Here is a 20,655-nt window from a genome sequence, read left to right as displayed (position 1 = left end):
GTTGATAACCTTGTATGGGCTGAGCTGAACCAGGTGCTCTGAGCCTTCAATGCACTAGTGTTTTGACTCCTCATAAAGCAACTTAGCAGAGATATTTTTTAAATATTTTATAGCTTTTTGAAAACATTTTATATCCAGTACCTGCATCGTCTTTCAGCTCATCCAAATGCAGCTCCTCACCAAACGAGGGCACAGTCGTCGTGGCTGCTGCTGTACTGTCTTGCTGCACCTCTTCAGAGGCAAGTGCCTGGCATGCAGGAGCTGGAGGGTCACTCTGTGTTGCTCTCGTGGCATCATCACCAGTGCAGGCTTTGCCTTCAGTATCTAAAACACGAAATAATTTAAATCATAACTAAACCATGAGCAGTGAAAGCTGAAATTCCCTGTTATCCGCTTGTGAAGAGTGAGTCTCAAAGCTGCTAGTGCTCAGGCGATTGAGATTTGTCTTAGAGCAGCACCTGATCTCTAACAGTGTTAATAACACCTGTAATGCAAAACTTGTGGAGACCACCCATCTGGATGCTAATATCCACACAGTCTTCCCAACAGGACACCTTTTTCTGTGGGCATCCAGTAGGCTGGACAACTGGCCACTGTGCACTGTTTCTTCTGGGAGAAGGGAATTACTTGCACAAGCAGATCTCATGGTGCAGTGTTTTCCCAGGTTGGTCTGACATGTCTGAGTGGTGTCAGGCTCTGTGAATGACACACTGCCATCCAGCTGCCCCAGCAGTAATGCTGAAGCCTTACCAGAGACAACGCTGCTAGTATACCCTACCAAGCCGTAGGTTTTGAACATAGTTTTAGTTACTCAGTTTTGAAAAGCATGTCCTGTGTGATTGAGCTGATCAGAAGTTCAAATCCTTTCTCGTGTACACCTAGAAACTGCTCTCTTTGCTTAGTTGAAAGATTTTTTTGTGCCAGCGATCCCTGCAGCTGTACGCATCTTGATGACTGAAGCTTTTCTAGTATTCTCCTATTCAGTCAAGAGTCCTTAGAATACAAACTATCCTTTAATTCATTACTCTCTCAGAATTTGCAAGATCTACATCACTGCTGCAAACCAAAGCACGTAATTACTTTCCACTGTAGCCAGGCTCTGTGCTGATGGACATGTCTGTTGTCCACTCCTGACCTCCTCACTTGTGTTTTTCAGCCCTAGACTCCCTTCGGGAAGCTTCTGACAGGGCTTATGTTTTCTTGCAATGATATCATGACAAGTTTCTTAAACGTTGATTTAAAATAGCTAACATTCGTAGCTACCCCTTTTTAATACTATTTGGACAATCTGCAGGGTAATTTATTGGGCTTTTGGGTAAGGGTATCAGATTTTGGCCCAGAGATGCTGCGGAAGGGCTGCAGTATTTTTGTACGCTGAGCTCACTCAGTCTGCCTCATAATCACGTTTGGTGAAAAGTTACTGTTCTTAAAATAGTCCTTGCAGTAGCACAGTTGCTATGATACAGGGAAGGGGAGGGGGAAAAAGTTCATTGCCTACATTTCAGCTCATTGTGAAGGCAGCCTATACATAATCATGGGTGCATTAATAGCTGCCTGCACTATTTGCACTATTTGACAGGCAGCCCTTATCTCTTGGCTATGTCTGATCAGTTTAGTGCTCACAATGAGGAGAAATACTGGGGGAAGTACCCTAAATATTTTCAAGGTAACTCTACTTTGCATGTTGCCCACATCCTCGGAAGAGCAAGCTGCTGGCAGCAGTGCTACAGCAATACTGCAGACACAAGTTCCTTCAGATCCCTGGCAATGGAAAGTGTAATGACTAATGAAGTAATGACAGGCAAAAACCAGCCTTGTTCAAGAATTTCTGTTGAGGAGCATCTGAGACTTACAACAGTGATGTTGCTGCTCAGAAATGATCAGTTTCTTCTTAGATCAAAGTTTGTGTGCTGCTTTGATTGGCAGTGCGTCCCAACACTATTTTAGAGGTTGTCTGGGGACAGGAGAAAGCACAGACCTTAGATCCACTGGTAAGGAAAGTAGCATCATCATCAACCTATTGTAAAGTAATCAGAACAAGTAGAGCTGTAATTTTATTGGGAATGAATCCCATGATACGCTAAACCCTGCAGCCTGTAGCCTCTTAGAGTGCAAGTTGGTTCCCTAGAGTGAAGCTGTATTTCAGGTTCAGGAGTTTTCAAGGGGCAGGTTGGCATTTGCCCCATGTGAGCAGAGCTGGTCCGTCCCAGCTGTGCCCGTGTGGTGTGTCTGGGCAGCCAGGCTTTGGGGTTGTGTGAGGAGAAAGGGTGATGTGACCTGTCCAGATGACTCATCACCAAAACAAGGATGCTGCAGTTTCACCCTGGGCTGCTCGCAGATTGGTGCAGAGTCTGCACTAGCTTTCTGGTTTGCTCTGAGCCAAATGGTTCAATTCAAAATTCTGCTTGACAGACCCTGTACTATGAACTGGAGTGTGACCCAGCTGTTGTAAATGCATGAAGCTGCTCAGGAGGTTTCTTGGACTGCAGCTGCATCACAGTTTTTGGACTATGTACGAAAGTCAGCAGGAATCAGGTGCTCGGAAGTGGAATAGACCCTGGTGAAACAGAGGGATTTTAGGATTTTACTATAGTCTTTTAGCACAGTAGTGCTGCTTTGACAGTTGCAACTTACTGCAAAATGAGGATTTAGCCTTGAAACTGCTGTCACTTCAACTCAGTCCAAGTAGGGCACTAATCACTGAGAATTATGTGGGTCAATTCTTTATTCCAGTTAATATGCTGCTTCTACTAATAATATAATAAAACAAACCTGGAGATTCACTACACTCTGTAAAGAAAAATAACTTGCAGGTGGCTACAGTGTCCTTCAGCTGGCTGTTGGCCATTCTTTTCTTTCTAGGCAGCAGGGTGGTACTCAAAAGTTTGATGTTTATAGGAGCTCTGTGCAACTTTATTGCAGGCAGGTAAAGCAGTCTGTTTGCAAATGCCTTTTTTAAAAGCACAGCTTGTCATCACTCCTCACTGGACTCTATGTATTTATTTAAACTATTTAAATTTTATTAAAATGCTCTTGCAATTTAGGACCATCTGTTTTCCTCATGGATCTTTAGGCAGCAAGAGACTTATTGATTCAGCATTATTGACTTTGAATGTGCTCTGTGGAGTTTTATTTTAGCGTTTTCTTCAGATTAATGGAATACGGGGAACTTGCATACTTCTAGCAGAAATGGGGTGTATTTTTCTATCCAATAGTGCTGAAATGCTAATAAGGCAAACAGTTATCTAGAAATACAAGAGACACAAAGAGTTCAATGGACAGGAATTAAAAATGAGCTTTCTAAAAGCTTCCGTTTTAGAGTAAGATGATGGTTTAATAATTATATTTTTTTTTTATTTGAACATAAACCTAATATTAAAATATCTCTAATAAACCAATATAAAATTTGCTTTATAGCAATGAAAAAAAATCGTATTTCAAATGCTCTTTTTCTGATGCTTCAGTTGCTCGGTTACACTCCAGCATAGCATCACTGAGTATTGTCCCACAGGCTATTTATAGTCATGACATTTGTTTTATACAAAGAAACTCAATTATTAGTTTCAAAGAACGTAATTTCTATCTATCAGATTGGTCAAACTCAAAGGGCCAGTATTCCTTCATGACAGTACTTTCCACTATGAAGTTTTCAAAGTAAAGAGGAATTTCCACTGTATTTCTCTGTTTAGGTAGAAATGGCAACTGGGATGTTGTCCATAGCACTGGCAGCTTGCTTGGTCTTGCAGAATAGTTGCCCAGATCTCTGTCTCTTTTGAGCATCTGTCAGGGCTGTGGGATATAAGGAACCAGAGCCCTTTGTGCCTGTTTCTGACACTTTATCATCTTTCATTCAGTGACTTCTGCTCAAACTGGTTTGTACTCAGGAAAGCTTTAAAATGACACTTTGAAATGCTTCCATGTAAATGAAAACCAGGCAAAATGGTAATACGTTTTGTCACAAACTTGGTTTACCAGAAAGACAGCTGAAAACATCAGATTAGTATCATTTTATGACATTAGGATTCATAAGTTGTACTTTAGCTGAATGCATCTGTACGTTTAAGTTTATATTTATACCAGCTTTAGCTGACTTTCTGGCAGTAGGATTTAGCTTAAAATACATATCAGCTCAGCTTGCAATATGTATAAATCAGGTAAAGATGGAGTTGCATTCAAGATGATAAACCATCAAAAGTTAAACTAAATGGATTGATTGCAGCAGGGAGGAATTGGAAGATAGACATGCTTAACTCGGATATGTTCCTCTCTGTTCGGGTTAAGGTTTTCCTTTTGCAACTCTGTGTTTCCTGAAAAACAATCCAATAAAAAAGATGAAGAAGTTTTACTTGCCTTGTTCCATCATCTCCAGAAGACCTTTCTTAATGAGCTCATCCCGACCTTGTCGTGCTGTCATCTTCTTCTCCAGCACTGCACAAAGTAGTAGCACAACACAGCACCAGTTAACAACAGAGTACTCATATAATGGAGTGAGAAAGATGCAATGTGGAAAAAATTCCCTCTTGTCTCAACTACTGTGTACTTGGAAAAAAAAACAAGGATTTTGTTTTGGGGAGCATGGACTGATCAGCCTGTTTGTGCCTTTCCTTTTGTTAAAACAGTTGTAAAATCACACACATGTAGAGTTGAGATTTGTGATCTAACCCACTGTCTGATCACACTGAGTGAAGAGTAATGGGGATATTAGAGCCTTCATCCTGTTTAATATGGCACATTGGAGCTGCATCAGGAAGCAGTGTCCTTTACTCTGACACTCCATGGGATATGGGGGCAAGTGAAGGGAATTGCACCATCCTCCTTTAGGAAAAGACATGAATTTGTCTCCTTCCTGATCTCCTGGGACATTCCTGGAAACTAGTGAGAAGATGCAATGCTGTGTGCTGGGCTCCTTCACTGCAGAGACAACTGCTTGAGGGAAGGTATTTTACATGCTGTAGCTCCCTCCTGTCACTTTGCATAATGTTACTGTGACCTATATACTCTTCTTACCTCAAATAAAAGGGGTGATGATACTTAGAGCCATAAATGTAGCCTGTTTTAGTGAAAGGACAGCTCATGAAAAGCAGCTTGTATTGAGGCTTGGGCTTCACTCTTGTATTTTGACCTTTTCTTCTAAATGTACTGTATCATATTCTAGAGGAAGTCAGCCTATATGGACTCTTTCTAGCCTTAAGCATTATTAATCTGTAACATGCTGAAATCTGTGAGTTAGGTTTAGATTAAGTCACTATTAACACTTCCTATGTAAGCAAATCTCACCCAGGCTAGGCTTTGCAGCGTGTAGCATCACTCTCCTGTTCTCATCCTACCTGCAGATGTCTGCTTTAGCTTCTCGTTTTTCTTTTTCCGCCACTTCCATGGTTTGAAGATCCTGCCCAGTGTTGCCAGCTTGCTGTTCCTCCTCACTGGTGGAGTTCGAATCCCTGAGACCAAGTAGTCAGAACGCACTGCAGGGGACTGCTCCATCTCATCTGAGAGGGGAAGAGAGGAAAGCCAGCTGTTAGACAAAAAACTTCAGCAGAGACTTCAAAAGGGGAGGCAAATGGAGGTGCACCAGCTACCAAGCATCAGCCTAGTCACCGAGATAAGCAGTGCAAGAGTGTGAAAGTCTGCATTGCTGGAGCCAGTAGCCAGGCAGAGAGGTGTTCAACATCACCGTGCCAGAGCGGTGCTTCCTACCATCTGCTCTCTTGACTCAGCCCTTGCACAGTACCTGTCTGGATGCCAAATATTTCAGTATCATCTCCACTGCTGCCATCCCTCACGGATTAATCAGGCCCACAGAGAAGAGGATGTGCTGAATTTGTACACCCTATGCTTTATTCCATCATTTTCCTACTTTTGCCCATGCGTGGTTCTCTTCCTCCCAAGGGCTGTGTGTAACTGTGTTACAGCTTTCTGAAACATGGAGAGCTGAGATCTCCCAACAGCTTTCACAGAAGCAATAGAAATTTAACACATCTGTAAATCAGGCCCATGTGGCTCCAGTTAATCACGTAAATGTAATGTTCATTTAGAAAAATTTAGACCTTTCTGCAAAGCTGAGAGCAAGTGTGAGAAAGCTCAGGTCCCTTCTGGATTCCCAGCTTCCAGTTCTGCTCTCAGGCCACAGGATATTGCTGCCTTTTAAATGAGCTTTATTCACATAAGTTAACACAGAGCACACTGACTGGTGTGAGCTCATGCAGATCTTTTACATAAGAATAGTCTGTTTGATACATGGTACGCAAGTGAAATCTTAGAACTGCTGTGCAAATGTGCTCCTTGAGGAAGCTAAAGGGAAAATTCGTTCCCTTTTTTCCCAGCCAACCCACAGGAATTCAGAGATAATGTTTCAACTCGAAAAGCAATTTAGGTGTTCTTAATATTTTGTCTTGAAAACACACTATAAGTTTTTCTTGCACAAAACAATGCATAATGACTATTCACAGTTGTGTGCCAGCCAGTACCATGAAAGAAAGTAGCACAGTTCCATAAATGGGGTTATTGATGTCTCTACCGAGATTTGTATTTGAGCAGCACAGTGATTGTTACAAGAGAAGCTGCCATCAGGCATCAGACATGCTACATGAATAAAATCTCAATGGCAATTTGTGTTTTTTTCCACAATCAGTTACGACTTAAATGAGCAAAGTGGAGCTATGTACATGTACATTCCCAAGTAATTTCTCACTGGAACAGCAACATATATCACAAATTGCTGTACGATTGCAACATAAAAACTGTATGGCATCTTCTAGGCTTTGTTTTTAAGTGATCAGGGTGAAAATGCATAAATTGCAGCATGGAGGTGGGAATTTCCAAGTAAACAGGAAACAATTTTTGGAAGATTATTAAACACAGCAGGGGAATGAAAACATCCCTCCTCTTCCATTTAATTTTGAAAATGCTGATAATAGAGATGAATCATTCAGTGGAGACAAACTAAAAACTTGGCCACGTGAACCATCAGAACAGAGAAAAGACTGTACCAATTCCCTCCCTTCACTGTACCTGCCCAGTAAATATCTCTTTCGATGTACTGAATTTAGAGCATCATTTGTCTCGTTCCACAGAGTTTATCCCTGGGTTTACTTTAAAAAAGATTTAAAGTGTATGTAAAAATAAGTCTTGCCTTTGAAAGAATAGTGTCTACCCAAGGTGATATTTATGATTTATGGTTTGGAGGTCAATACAGAGAGCAGAAACAAGCAATGAGCCTAGCACAGAAGAAGGGCAGCAGCCTACAGACCACAGCTGGAGTCTCAAGATATCACACTCCTTTCCTAACTGTGTATTCAGAAATGAGAAGTATTGCAGAAACAAGCTTTGAAGAAATAGAGCTACTCCTGATTGCCAGAGATGGCAATGAGAATGGAAAATAGCAGAGTAGATCTGCTATTAATTTGCCATTATGATTACTTTAAAGCTGTAATAGAAGCCTCAGAAAATAGCATTTGGTCATTTCTTGTGACATCCTTTGAATGGGAATGGAAATGTTCACAAAATTAGCTTGTCTCAAAAGAGCTGTAGATCAGACTGTAAATCAGACCCTTATCCCTGGAAGCTACAGTGGAGTAGGACAGTCTCAGCTGAGCCATCCTAGTCCTTGCTGTGAGGCTGCACTGCTACTCAAACGCTTCCTATCATTCCAGGAATTTCTCAAGCATGTAAGTGAAGATTAAGTAAGAAGCTGATTTAAAGCAGTACCTTGGCAAGTTACTGTTATACCGCATTTCATTCAGGATGTAGGTGTCTGCAAAATGGTTTAGGTATCATCCACATATTTTGTTTAACACTGGTGGCATGACGTCATTTTAGCTTTTTAGCCAAATAGCAGGGGATGTAGACAGAACCAGGAAGCCATTCAATCCCAAACCTGTATGTCTCTAGCACTTTATTATCACAGATATTCCCCTAAGAAAGAGAATGGGGAGATACTGAAAAGGCACTACAAATTCCCTGAGTGCCCTGTAGTGATCAGTGCTTCTGTGGTTTCTACCAACCCTGTCAACCGGGTTTCTTCCATCCCCTTCTGCCCTCTTAGTTGTGGAAATGTAAGGATTTTATGTCTTAGACTTTGGTTACAGGTAAAATACAGATAGAAATCAAATGTCAAAGAAGGAATAGTAGCTAAAACAAATGCTCTGGTGGAGGTTTTCTTGGTCTTTTAAACTTTATTAATGCTTCTCATATGGTACAGACAGTTCTTAAGCAAATGGTTTTATCACCTGGTATATTCTCACCATATGCAGTTCCTACACTGTGCGTTTGGAGAGATGGACACAAATAAAAATAGATAGAGACTCAGTAAGACAGATGTCCTGAAGTCATAAATAACAAGGAAGTGGTCTCACTGGCAATAAGAATCCCAAGAAAGCCCCTGGAGCTCCTCATTTCCAGTCAGTTCATTATCCTTTTTTCTTGGTTGTGGGTTGGCTGCTTGGGAGATAAGAAGTTGACAGCACAAAAAGCAGTTCCCACGTACAGCAATGAATACCAAAGAAGAAGGAGTGCCTAAATATCAGCCAGCTCCTGAAGCCAACAAGCTGCCAAGACTTGCCAACCCTCCAACCACTCTGTGAAATATTCAGCACATTTTTGTAATCTGCAGTCAATATTTTAATGATGGTAACTGCTCTGTGCAATACTGCGGTTATTCCTCCCAGAGCCTGACAGCCTGGGGCCAGGCCGTGCAATCACATAGACAATGTCTGCAAAATATAAACAGCCAAGAACCGAATCAAGACTCTCCAAATCAGCAGGAAGAAATGAGCAGCAGCTTAACTAGCTGTGTAAATGGAGAAGGGAGAGGGGCAGTCATTATACAGGGTCAAGCAAGCACAGGCTTAACTCACAGCACAGCAACATCACCCTACCCAACACAGGGAGGCCAGGCTCTGCATGGCTGTCACTGCTGAGACAGGGTTGGTCCCACGCTGTCCCACATGGAGACAGTTGTTAGCCCTGTGGGGCCAGAGGATTTTGCTCTGACAGAAGCTTGGTGGCTGTTTATATTGGAATTACTTTCATGTCCCTGCTGTACCCTAGAGGCCAAAGGCTTCTGTGCTGGAGCTCCAGATCCAAACCAAACTCCTCATCTATCACACAGTTGTCAACTGCTCTGTGTGTATCAAAGGGGTGGAAATTAATGTGGCTGTGCCCCTGCTGAAGCTGCTGGGCAAGAGCTTCTTACAGCTAGTGAGGTAGCTTCTAGAGCTCCTAAAAATGCTGAACAGTGTGAATGGTTTGATGTCTGAGACATCCCAAACTAGATAAGGCAAAAGGTCCTGACCTGGTGGATATTGCTGTGCAGTACTGCTCTGAGCTGTAGAATAAACCAGGCAACAAAAGAGGAAGGAAACAAACCACAATATCTGGCTGCAGGGTATGACCTCTCAGAAAGTCTGGGCATCTGCAGCTCTTGTTTACATCAGGAGCACTTGTGGTGGTAAGTGTTCCTGGAAAACGCCCCATTGCTTGCTTCTTTAGAATACTGTGGTGACATAAATGGACTTCCTGTTAGTGCCTGCTCTGTAGGAACTCTGCATGGATTGTGAAGTTTTTCTGCACACAGAAGCTCTTCCGTATACAGATGTCAAATTCTGGCTGTTTTGTCCAGCTCCCTCCAAGGAGTGGGACAGGTTTGCTGTGAAGTTTGTGTCCTGGATGTGTGATGGAAGAGTGCCCTATGCCTGCACGTAGCCTTCATTTGTACAGCAGATGGTCTTGGTGCTGAGGTGATCATGTCTGAGTGATCACAATTTGTGAACTTGAGCATTGGGTTCAGCTAGTTGGGTCTGTTTTCTTGGGTTGCTCATGATGACCAAGAGGCTTGATGCTTCTGTTACTGATTATAGCAACTGTGGGCTGCACTCTGCAGGCTGACGTATGGCAGTTGGGAACATCAGGTATGCAGAGCTGAGTTATATTGACCTTGCCATGGAGGGAGGCTTTAAGAGATTTGGGATACTCTTGTTTGAATACCTGAATTGCAGCAAGGAGTTTATGGGAAGATGAAAGATGCTGAATTTTAATGTGCTGGGGATTTTGGTAGCTTAAATTCACAGTAATAGAAGTTGTGCCTTGCTCAATCCTCTCTGTACACTGGTCGAAGAAGGACCACTGAAAAATCTGCAACCTGCAGGCAGTTTAAAAATAACACAGCAGACAAGAGCTGCAGGCAAATCTGTAAGGCAGGCGTGCTCTGTTTCCTGATGAATTAGTTTGTAATGCAGCTCTGCATGTTTTCCCCTTTATTGTCATTGCGTCTGCCTGTGCAACTCAGATACAGAGTTAAAAAAGGAATAAAGGTTCCCTCTGGTCCACTCCAGAGGGTATTGACAGTGAGAGGAATCAAAATGACCTTTTTGACTTTTGGGAGAGAGGTGCCTTTACTACTACCAACTTTCACTGCTGCCTAGAATTACCACCTACCCCTAACAAGGACAGTAAGGAGGATGTGACAGCAAGAGCTGAGCTGTGAAAGCATTCATGTCTAGTACTGCTCAGTCCTGAATCATGCAAAGCCAGACATGTGTGAGGTGAGCCAAGAAACAGCACTTCTCTGCAAAGGGTGCTCTATACAGTTGGGGTGGTACTTACCTAGTGAGAAAAAACTGCAGAGGAAAGAAGGAAGGAAAGATTGTCTTGGGTGTAGAATAAGGACTACCCTGAGCTTTGGGAAGGAGAATTGGCAGCAGGGCCAAAGCCCTTGTCTCCCTCTTTCAGCATCCTGAAAGAGGACAAACTGATCACATTGATTGAATCTGCAGGGTAGGGGTAAATTGTTTGTGTCTAGGGGCCTTTGAATGCTTCTGTTTTGCTCCAGAGAAGCAGAATTCAAACTCAAAAGCTTTTTTATTGCACTAGTTAGATGTTTCCTGTGATGGAGCTCTTCCTTGGTTTAAAAATGTTTTCTATCAACTGCATTTCTGCAGAGATGCTCTGTTTCTTGACTCTTTTTGAAAGAAAATTGTAGTGGAATGTTCCAGTTTAACTTTCCATTTCAGTTTTTTGAACATGCAGTATTTTGAATGACTGTTAGAAATTAAAATGAGAAATGCGGGGAAAAAAAAGCTTTTGATGAAATCAAATGTATTTATTTTTTGAAGGACTTTGTATTTGAAGCTGGAAGTATTGCGATACTCTTTTGGGCTGGATTGGAAATATTTAGAGAGTCCTTTGTAAAACAGAAATCCTAGCTCCTAACAGTTACCTAGAAAAGGCAAGATGCCTGTAGTATGTAACTGAATGTAATCATAAACTAATTTATGTAATGTGGCATAGATTTGTGCTCTGACACATCATATTGTTACAGCAGAAAAATATTGAAACAAAATAGGGAAAATTACAGGATTGAGGTGCAAATTCAGATATTTACCTATACAAATGTTTAGGTTTCATATGGTCAGTAGTGTAGGTAAAAATGGTTTGAATTCTTATCTCTCTGTTCTCAAAACTGTAACCCTTAATATCCGTAAAATCCCACCATGGATTTCATCTCACCTAATAGTTTAAACTCACAAGAAGCAGACGGATAGTGGGCCAGGTTCAGCCACATGAACTGAGTCACCTTGGGGGGGAAAATCTGGCACGATAAATTTGTGCAGACTTTGGACTCATGGAGATACATGAAGGCAGGGTGAAAACACTAGGAGAAATGACAGAATGACAGAAGGGAATAGAGTCCTTTATGAGCACTATACCCCAAAACAACTCTAGATTCAGCTTCCACCGAGCACAGCCTGTTCTTGAGCTGTATTACCTTTCCTTTAGCTGGGTGGTATGAATTCTGATTAGGTTTTTATACTTCCCTGCATGAAAATGCAAGTTACTGTGCTTTCCTTTCTACCTCATGTGGTCTTCAAAGCCTGAGCTTCTATTTTCACTTCATACTCAAATGTTTGCCATGTATCCTTGTTCTATAATTTCCACTGCTCTTTAGTACATTAAATTATGATTTAACATTTTTCTTTAATTGAAGGAGAAAAAAAACCCAACAACCTAAAACATAATTTGTGGGTGGCAGGAGGGGGCTGTTCTTGCCAGGGAAGTTTATTTCCATTCTGTCATGCTGAGCCTCCCTTCAAAGTATTTGGATTTTAAAAGCAGCTTTAGCTGAAATGAACAGGGGAACAGATTATAGTTCTCAAAGGAAAGAGAGCAGGGAAGCGGCAACTCCAGCTAAATCTCTTAGATAAAAATACTCTTTATATGCCTGAGATCTGTGATTTCTTCCAGAAAATGTTCCTTCAGGAAGTTGACATATCACCTAACAGCATTACTGTAGTATGAACCAGGGTGTAAAGAAATTAATCAGGAACCTTTCATGCTTTTGGATCATTGTGTCAAGTCCCAGTAGCACTTCCTGTGCTTTACAATGCACAGTGTGATAGCAATTCATTAACAAAATAAGTTTTTCTGTGTTTGCGTAAATGAACCCACAACATGCTTTACCTTTGTAAGGAAGAACTAAATAACAGTAAGAAAATTAGACTAATGAAGGATTGCTGTATAAGGACAGTTAATTCAGTTACCTGAGCCTGTACAATATCTTCTTTGGAGAGGGGAAACTTGACATTTGCATGCTTCTCCCCCAGCGTGAGCTTGCTCAGGCAGCAGACAGCGCAGCATCTCCAGAGTCACCAAAAATCTATCCAAATGAAGTCAAACGAGCACTGCCTCTGCAGAGGGCCAGAAGCCAGATTGTGCATCAAGCCTTGTCCATCCTGCATCTGCAAAGGGGTTTGTACCACATGTGTGTTACAAATTCCCAGGACTGGGCATTTTCAGCAAGCCTCTTGGAGAGATGCTGTTCTGCAGGACACAGGGAGGCCCATTCCCACAGGAATGGCTTGTTTTAGGCTTTCCATGCACTCATAGTAGTAAAGCTGTTGTCTGCACTGCAGGACCAGTGTTTCGTCACCTGCAGTTGTTTAATTAGCTGTAGCCTTGCTGCAAACCTGTTGAAAAGATGATTTTTATAGCTTCCTCAGGGAGTCTGCAGACTGAAACACACCCTGTGCTGTCTCCAAAAGGCACCTTCAACTCCATTTCACTGCAGCTTATCCCTGATAGCAGTTACTTTTAGAAGGACATATAACATCCAGGGAAGTCATCAGTGTGAGAGCACGATACTTGTTGATAGGAAATTATGCACTGCTTTTTTCTGGGATTCATGTCCCAGAATTGACCTGTTTGGAGTTTTTTCCATTTATGGGAGTCTATGTCTGTCAGGCATACAATCAGCTCTCACTTTACATCCAGCCCAATCTTATATGTTAGAGAAATAATCAATCCTCATGTCCTGTGCACTTTTATGCCCTTGTAATTTAATGCATAATTTCCTTCTTCCCTCGAATGCACTGCAGCTCTCTGCTGGTCCTCTGTCACTGTTCAATGCCACCACTGTCACAGAAAATGTTCTTTCTGCTTTGTGAAACACAGAGCATCTGCCTTTTTATTTTCTTTTTTTCCCTTTATCATTCCTGCTGCTTTGCACTTTCACTTTCCTTACAGCTATTGGCAACAATCACACATGAGTCAACAGTCTTTGGCGCATACTCCAGGCCTGCTGTCCAAAGCAAGACAGAGATTCAGAAGAAAAAAATACTTGAACAACAAAAATAGGACATAAACCAGAACAGCTACAGAGAAAGGTAGATAAAAAACAGGCACAGTGACTGAATTAGACTTTTGTCTAAAGGTTATGTATCCAATTTGGCTCCTTGTAAAACTGCTATAAAGCTGCCAGTGATGTCTACATTTGGTTGGTATGTATATTGTGGAGGAGGTCATATCACTTGAATGAATGGTTAAATACTGTCTGGAGATGGCTTGGTCTGCTGCACATAACATTCTGTAAATATGAGACACATGTAGGAAATACTTTGAGGGGAGCATTGTTTGTAAAGATCTATTTATCCCACTATCCACTGTTATTTTCCAAAGAGGCAATTATACTAACTATTCATCAGTCTTCAAAAGACGGCAGGGTACCACAAACTCTCTGTTGTCCTCAGCATCACTGGAAAGACACATACATACATAAACACAGTCGCATCAGAGGTTGCAACATCCGCATGGGCCACGGCACTTCTCAAGTGCTAGATCTTGTGTTAAAAGTGTTAAAGTTAACATTATCTGCTCCTTACATGGCAGTATTTTAAGGTTCCGATAAGAACTTTAATGCATGGATCTAAAAAAATGCAATGTGCTTAACTGTAGAGATTTGGGTATCTTTAGAAAATAATGAGTTTCTGGGAGGTCCTTACTGTTAAAAACTGAGATTGTGCTTCCAAATGATGGGCTCTGGTTAACAATCTTTGAAGTGCTAACGGAACAGTATGCCTTCTAAAAGGAAATTCTTTACTGGTTGAGGACCAAGAGAAATAATTGCTTATCAAATTTACTCTAATGATTGTCACTGTTTCTTTGAAACAAGACCACAATCTGTTCCTAGTGGAAACTGTAGAATCTTCAGGGCAAGAAATGAAAATGGAAATTACTCTAAATATATAAAGCTATCTCCTCTGCAGCTCTTGGAATGACTGTATTCCAGATTGTTTTCTTCTTGTATTGTAGGAGCTAGGAAAAATAAACTACTGGGTTGTATTCTTGCCCTGTGTAGGAAATAAAAGAATAGAGACAATATCCCACATGGCAACAACAAAATGAGAATTTGGCAGGAGAACAGTGATCTCTGTCCATTAACTCTCCATGTCACCCAGCAGCCAAGCAGGGAGAACAGCTAGAAAGTAGCTGCTATTCCATTTGCTACTGCAATATATTGGCCGTGTCTACATTAGCAAGTAATACAGCCCATTGGAAGTGGGTCTGTGAACAGCTGGTGCTCAGGACTCAACATCTTCTGGCATGCATTTGTTAAGTAGTGTGATCTTGTGACTCCAACTTGACAGAGGGTGAGCTCTTCCCTTACAATGTGCAAAGGAAACAAGATTCTCCTTTAAAACAAAAATGCCAACCAAACTAAACAACCATCCTTCCAAAAATGAACTATGAACTCCTGTATTTTCTTTCCAGAGGAAGGAGAAAGTTCATTACTTCTCTTACTAAATTACAAGATGCAAAAGCCCCTAAACATACATGCAAATTCCCGAGTTGTTGGTAACAAAAGCCCCTAACATTCATCGAGTCTTTGGCTCTTAAATTTTTGGTAAAGTAAAAATTCCCTTTTTTAGGGGCATATTTTAGCCCATATTACAGCTTTTCTAAAATGTCCATATATACTACACTTCTCTATTATATATCCCTATGCCCAGAGTGGGCTATATCTTCCTAGAGCCCTTCAGCAAGATATTTTAGCATCAATGAAACTGCTGTGTATAAATTAACAAATTAGATAAAATGACAATTTCAGACTTGCTAGAATGATGCTGTAGTTGTGACAGAAAAGGAAAATTTGCTCTACTACACAGATGGATGAATTTAACTTGTTCTAAGGTTTATAGTGCCCTGAATTTAGTAGAGAAAGGGCTTTATGCTTAACCCAAGTTCTGATTTCATCAATTGGAACAAGGTTTTCTCAACTGCAAGAACTGAGTTTTGTATTAATTTTTGGCTTCGTAAAACATTCCTGCCACACAAACCAGACAATTGTTGCTAAAACTAAGGCAGAAAATACATCGTAATAATTCCATGCAATGGTTATGTTTGAAAGAAGGGGAGGGAAATGTCTTAAATACAATTTTAATATTCATGTCCTCTTCAAGGAGAAACTTTGTGGGTTAGTATAGGTTGTACTACTTAGAACAACTGCAGAAGTCACATAATCAGCCTCAACAATATGTTTACAGATAGCTACTGACACTAGAAGTATTAGGCAATAGTATGTACAAGCATGATGTTTAATGACTACAGTACTTACACCGTCTTGGAAAGAACTACCTTAAACTGAAATAAACAGAGGAGGAGGGCAGTAGCATGCAAGCATATTCAAAGTAGGGTCAAAGAATGCCATGAGCTAAACTAGAATGAAAATGGCACTGCTGAGAAATGGTTGTGGGTTTTTTTTGATAGATTTAAACTCTACTAGCAGCACTTGCATTTGAAAGCATATAGCAGCATTGGTAACAGATCCTAACATCTGCCTATAAGCTCCTGGATGGTTTCTGTAAGTCACCATGTGGCTAGTGCATCAGACATTGTCCTGCTCACCCTAGATGAGCCTGAAGATGAAGACCAAGAGAGGCTCTATAGCAACTCTGAGTTGCACAAGATTTTCCTACTAATAAATTTTCCCATGGCTTTGTCAAGGCAAATCAGTGGTGGCAGCCAGGATGGTGGATATGGAGCAGCTTGAATTGGCCTTGGTAAAACAACCCCTCTCTTTATCGTCTTTCACGTACACACCAATTGCTGATTAGAATCCTGCTCTGCACATTTTGTCTGAGCAGGTAAGATTGCCTCGGTTCTACATTAACACATTAATTTGTAGTGTAATGGTGTAAAAAAATTTATGTGCTTCTACAGTAGTGAGAGGTGTCTATGGAGCACGTGCTGGCACTTCTGTTCTGCTGGGGCAGTGCTTATGCGCAAGAACAAAAAATACCGCTTTCAAAATACCAAGCATGTCAGGAGACTGTCTTTGTACCAACAAGTTTTGTTAATTTTACTGTCAACAGGTTTTAAGCTCACATGTTAAGACTAACAATCCTAGGTATTTCTTTGGTCTCCAGCTCTCACTTCTCATTTGGGTTGTGTTTTTGAGAAGGAACCATCTAAGGAATGTTTTTTCTAACATTTGCCTTTCATCAGCTAGAAAATTTGGCATTTTCCCTCTCATTTCCTTCTCTTTTTTTATTTTTTTTTAATGCAAAAGGGGTAAGCATATCTGTGACAAAACTCTCATTTTAAACCCACCATAGAATATGAACTAAATGCATGAGGTTTTTATTAAACAAGTAACTGATAGTCGTGTTACTTCAACCATATCCTGGCCTGGTTTTATAAGCCTCACAAAGCCCAAATAGCATGGAAGGAAAACCAGCATGGAATATTTTTACCCTGTCTGACCTAAATTTATGTATTTTTTAGTTTTTCCAAGAGAAAGAGAAGTGGAATAACTACTCCCTCTTCTCAGTTTCTTTTCGGCTTTTATATTTGACCTGTGTTCTCAGCTGCTTGCATGAGTCATGGAGAGCTGGAAACAGGACCTCCCCCCCCCCCCCAGTATTATTATAACTGCTTCCTCATGAGGAAGCCTGTCTGTGTTTTGAAGGGTACCACTATACCACTAGAAAGCCACAAAAATCTCCTGAAAACTTCCTGGTGCCAGAAACCTAGCTGGGACCTAATAGAGGAAGTGACAATACCTTAGCTGCACAATCTGATTAGTGGAATGAAAAGCAAGATATTTAAAGATTTCCATATTGCTTTGTCTGGAAATTTATGCCATTGTTCTTTGGCATTTGCAGATATTTCAGACTGCTGTTGACTTAGTGGATTGTTTTGTGTAATGATGGTATGGAGTTTCACTGGTCTAGGCATAATTTGGATTTGATCCTGTGATGTTCCAAGAAACTCTGAAATCCACAGGCTTTTATGAGAACTGGATGTTCAGTGCTTGCCACGCTGATCCACACTACTCTAAGATAACATGTTCATCATTGCCTGTTCCTTCCTATGCAATGTAAGTTATATCCAACCCAAATCTCTGTTATAACTACCTATAATATTGTATTTAGAAACAGGGGAAGCTCACGGCAGAAAACCATTCTTCATTCTGAAATTTCATTTAGAGTAAGTAAGACCCCTCATATTTTGTCTCCTGTCTAGACCGAGCAGAAGATATCAGACAGGTCAGGTATTGGTATCAATTGTGCCTGTCAGCTCTATAGCATCTGTAGGCATTATTATGCCTTATGCTGCCCTGTTTCAGTCATGTTAGCTCAAGCTCATCTGCCTCTAAATAGAGCTTCAGTCCTAAATTCCTGAACGTAAGGTCAGACAAGAAGCTTGTCACACTGAAATTGCATCTCCCCATCAGAGACTATTCCCTTTCTCACTAGACTCTCCTTCCTCTTCTCTACACACATTCTGCTTTTACATGAACTCTGTTTTTTGCTATCATTTCACCATTTGTACAGATCTGACTTCTTATCCTCCAGGCAGCCTTCTCTTCCTGCTCAGTGCAGTTTACTGATCCTCTGGACAATAACAGCCTGACTTTAATCAAGACTATGCAGGAAAAGCTTTTTTTTCTCAGAGAAAGCTTTTAGATGCTACAAGTATTCATGATTCGTTTACCACATTGGGTAATGAAGCAGAGCTAAAAATACCATATGTTCCTTTGACATTGCCCATTCATTACAATAAATGACTGAAATTTCTGTGACTGCAGAACAAAACATGTTTTATGTTTTTGCTTTTAAGTGAAGCTGTGTATAAAGCGCTTTGCCACTTGGAATATCCTCTTAGTGTTTTACATAAGAGGATAACAAAGTTTATTTGGAGAAAGCAGAGAAGCCTGCGGCTTGTTTTCCTCTCATTTTCTTAAATGAATGAGAAGATATCTTAGATTGTGAGATCATGGAAATGTATCTGGCCAAATTTTCTCCGTTATGAAAAGATACAGCAAGGAATATTATTGAGACTGCCCTTTGGAACATCACCTCTTATTGGCAGTTCACTGCACCAGATAAGCAGAAGTCCTTTCAATCATCTTCAAACATCCTATGCAATCTGTGTAAGTCTGTTTCAACAACTGAGATGAGATTATCAAAGAATAAGAAAGAGCTGACACATAGGACCAGATTGTTTGAAGATGTTTATTTTAAGCCGTTTCACATAGTCTCGTTCACTATTTTGGGGGTTTTGAATTCAGAGAAAGATACAATTTTTTTTTTCTGCAGCAATGAAAGCTGTGCAGGCGGATGCTCTTGCTTGCACAAGAAAAGAACTTACAGTATTTTTGAAAGTACTTTAAAATAAAAAGTTAAAAAAAGACCTCAACTAATTTCTTCCTTTCAAGTGTTGAAATGATCTATTGCTATTAATAGAAGATTCTTTCCCTGTGGAAAATTTATTCTTCTATTTAAAGCTGCTGGGGAAAAGCTTGAAAGAAGAAAAAATGATTATTCTGACATCTGGCTGTTGGTATAGCCTTTGAATGATGAGTTCAGACTATGGCTCTAATGTTTATTTGGAAATAAGTCAGGGTAATCGACAAGACACCCTTTCTCCACACAGTTGCATGAAGTACATACTTGCTAGAAGCCCACCCAGCTTGTCCCTTAGTGCTGAGGGAAGCAAATTTGAGGATACTGCATTGACAGCAGTGAAAAACAGGTTTTTCTTCAAGCAGGGAAACAGGCACAGCTAATGAAGCAACAGAACTTCCTCATGCTGCTGAGCAGTGAAGCCTGACCCTGGCCCAACTGGCCCATGATTAGCAGAGCAGGTGTTATTCTGTCCCCATGATCTTCCTGCAGAGGTATGAAAGTGATACTAGCTGCGATGACATTTTGTGTGGGCACAGGACTAGAAATTCCTGTCACAATAAATCAGCAAACAGAATACCTCCCCAGGAGTTTAAGGAGGACATTTTATACTGAATAGCTCATGTCTTGCTTCCAGGCACCTGATCCATTAGGCTTTACTGTTCTGACATGTGCTGGCACTCAGTGACTTCCTTAGCAGGCTGACCACACAGCCCAGGTGCTGTTCCAGTGATTTACTCTGGAGTTACGTGAGTTCTATGTCTTGTGCGTTCCTGGTGGGATCACTCAGAGATCATTTTTGCAAAAAAAAAACAGGGGCATATTACCCAAAACATGTGATTCACAGTAAAACCACCAAAACCAATACAGAATGCTTAAAGCTGAATATAAACCACATCTTATGATTTTGTTCTTTCTTTTGTTTAGTAAGGAAATGGAAACAAGAGATATTTGTAAAATGTACAGTGAAGTATTTTGCTAAAGATTTCTGAGCAACCTAAACAAACCAGGGTGCTTAAATATCACTGTAGCATTTGTATAAGTAGGTGCTCTAAATGAAGCTCTGAGAAGCACAGCCAACTTAGGAGGGTCCTGGATAGGAGTTACGTATTTCTGTGATTTGTGCATGGCACTGAATTAGATACAGCAACTCAGATTCCCTAACAACTTTTCTTCCACAAGGTAGGTTAACCTTAGAAGTTACAGACACTAAGTAGGCCTTGGTTTACAGTCTTCAGCTGGCACCCACTCTGTCTAGTTTTAGGGCATTTAATATCAATGATACAAAGTGCAGATCCAGTAGAAATTCACTCTGCCATGTAAAGCATGTTCAAAAAATGCTGATCAATCAACTTTGCTCCTGCAAGCTTTTTGCTGGATCAGGTAGCATTTGTCTGTGCTACTTGCACTTCATGCCATATCAAGCTTTGTCTGTCTTCCCGCAGTTGGCATCAATCTGGCACAAAAAGCACCGAGCTGGCCTAAACTGTTTCACAGCTCTGGCTGATTTGACAGAAATATGATCATTTGCCCATGCCTGAGCTGAATGAAACCTGCACTGCTGTTAAAAGCCATGGTGCACAGATCTGGTGTTGCCATCAATCTCTTGTACGATGGCAGTGACTGTCAGTGCCAGAAAGCGATGTGAAACTAATGGAACGTTTCTGTCTGCTGCCCCAGCACAGGGGTCTGGATG

The 20,655-nt window shown here is 40.9% G+C and overlaps 1 protein-coding gene across 4 annotated transcripts in view; it reads right to left on the bottom strand.

The window, feature by feature from the left end:
* PHACTR3 (phosphatase and actin regulator 3) overlaps nucleotides 1-20,655 on the bottom strand; it is a 107,396-nt gene that overhangs the window by 43,765 nt on the left and 42,976 nt on the right. For all 4 annotated transcript variants that reach the window (XM_061441829.1, XM_061441830.1, XM_061441831.1 and 1 more), the window contains exons 2-4: nucleotides 5,328-5,489; nucleotides 4,351-4,428; nucleotides 142-324 (exon numbers count right to left, since the gene is read on the bottom strand). In XM_061441829.1, the coding sequence (XP_061297813.1) occupies nucleotides 142-324; nucleotides 4,351-4,428; nucleotides 5,328-5,489 (423 nt within the window). The remainder of the gene's footprint in view (nucleotides 1-141; nucleotides 325-4,350; nucleotides 4,429-5,327; nucleotides 5,490-20,655) is intronic.

The sequence above is a fragment of the Pezoporus flaviventris genome, unplaced genomic scaffold, assembly GCF_033815535.1.
Source record: "Pezoporus flaviventris isolate CSIRO_AGI_PZ_B2104156 unplaced genomic scaffold, CSIRO_AGI_Pfla_v1 ptg000213l, whole genome shotgun sequence".
NCBI classification, from domain to species: Eukaryota; Metazoa; Chordata; class Aves; order Psittaciformes; family Psittacidae; genus Pezoporus; species Pezoporus flaviventris.
The sequence above is the reverse complement of the archived record's forward strand: the minus strand, read 5'-3'. Positions and strand labels throughout refer to the sequence as shown.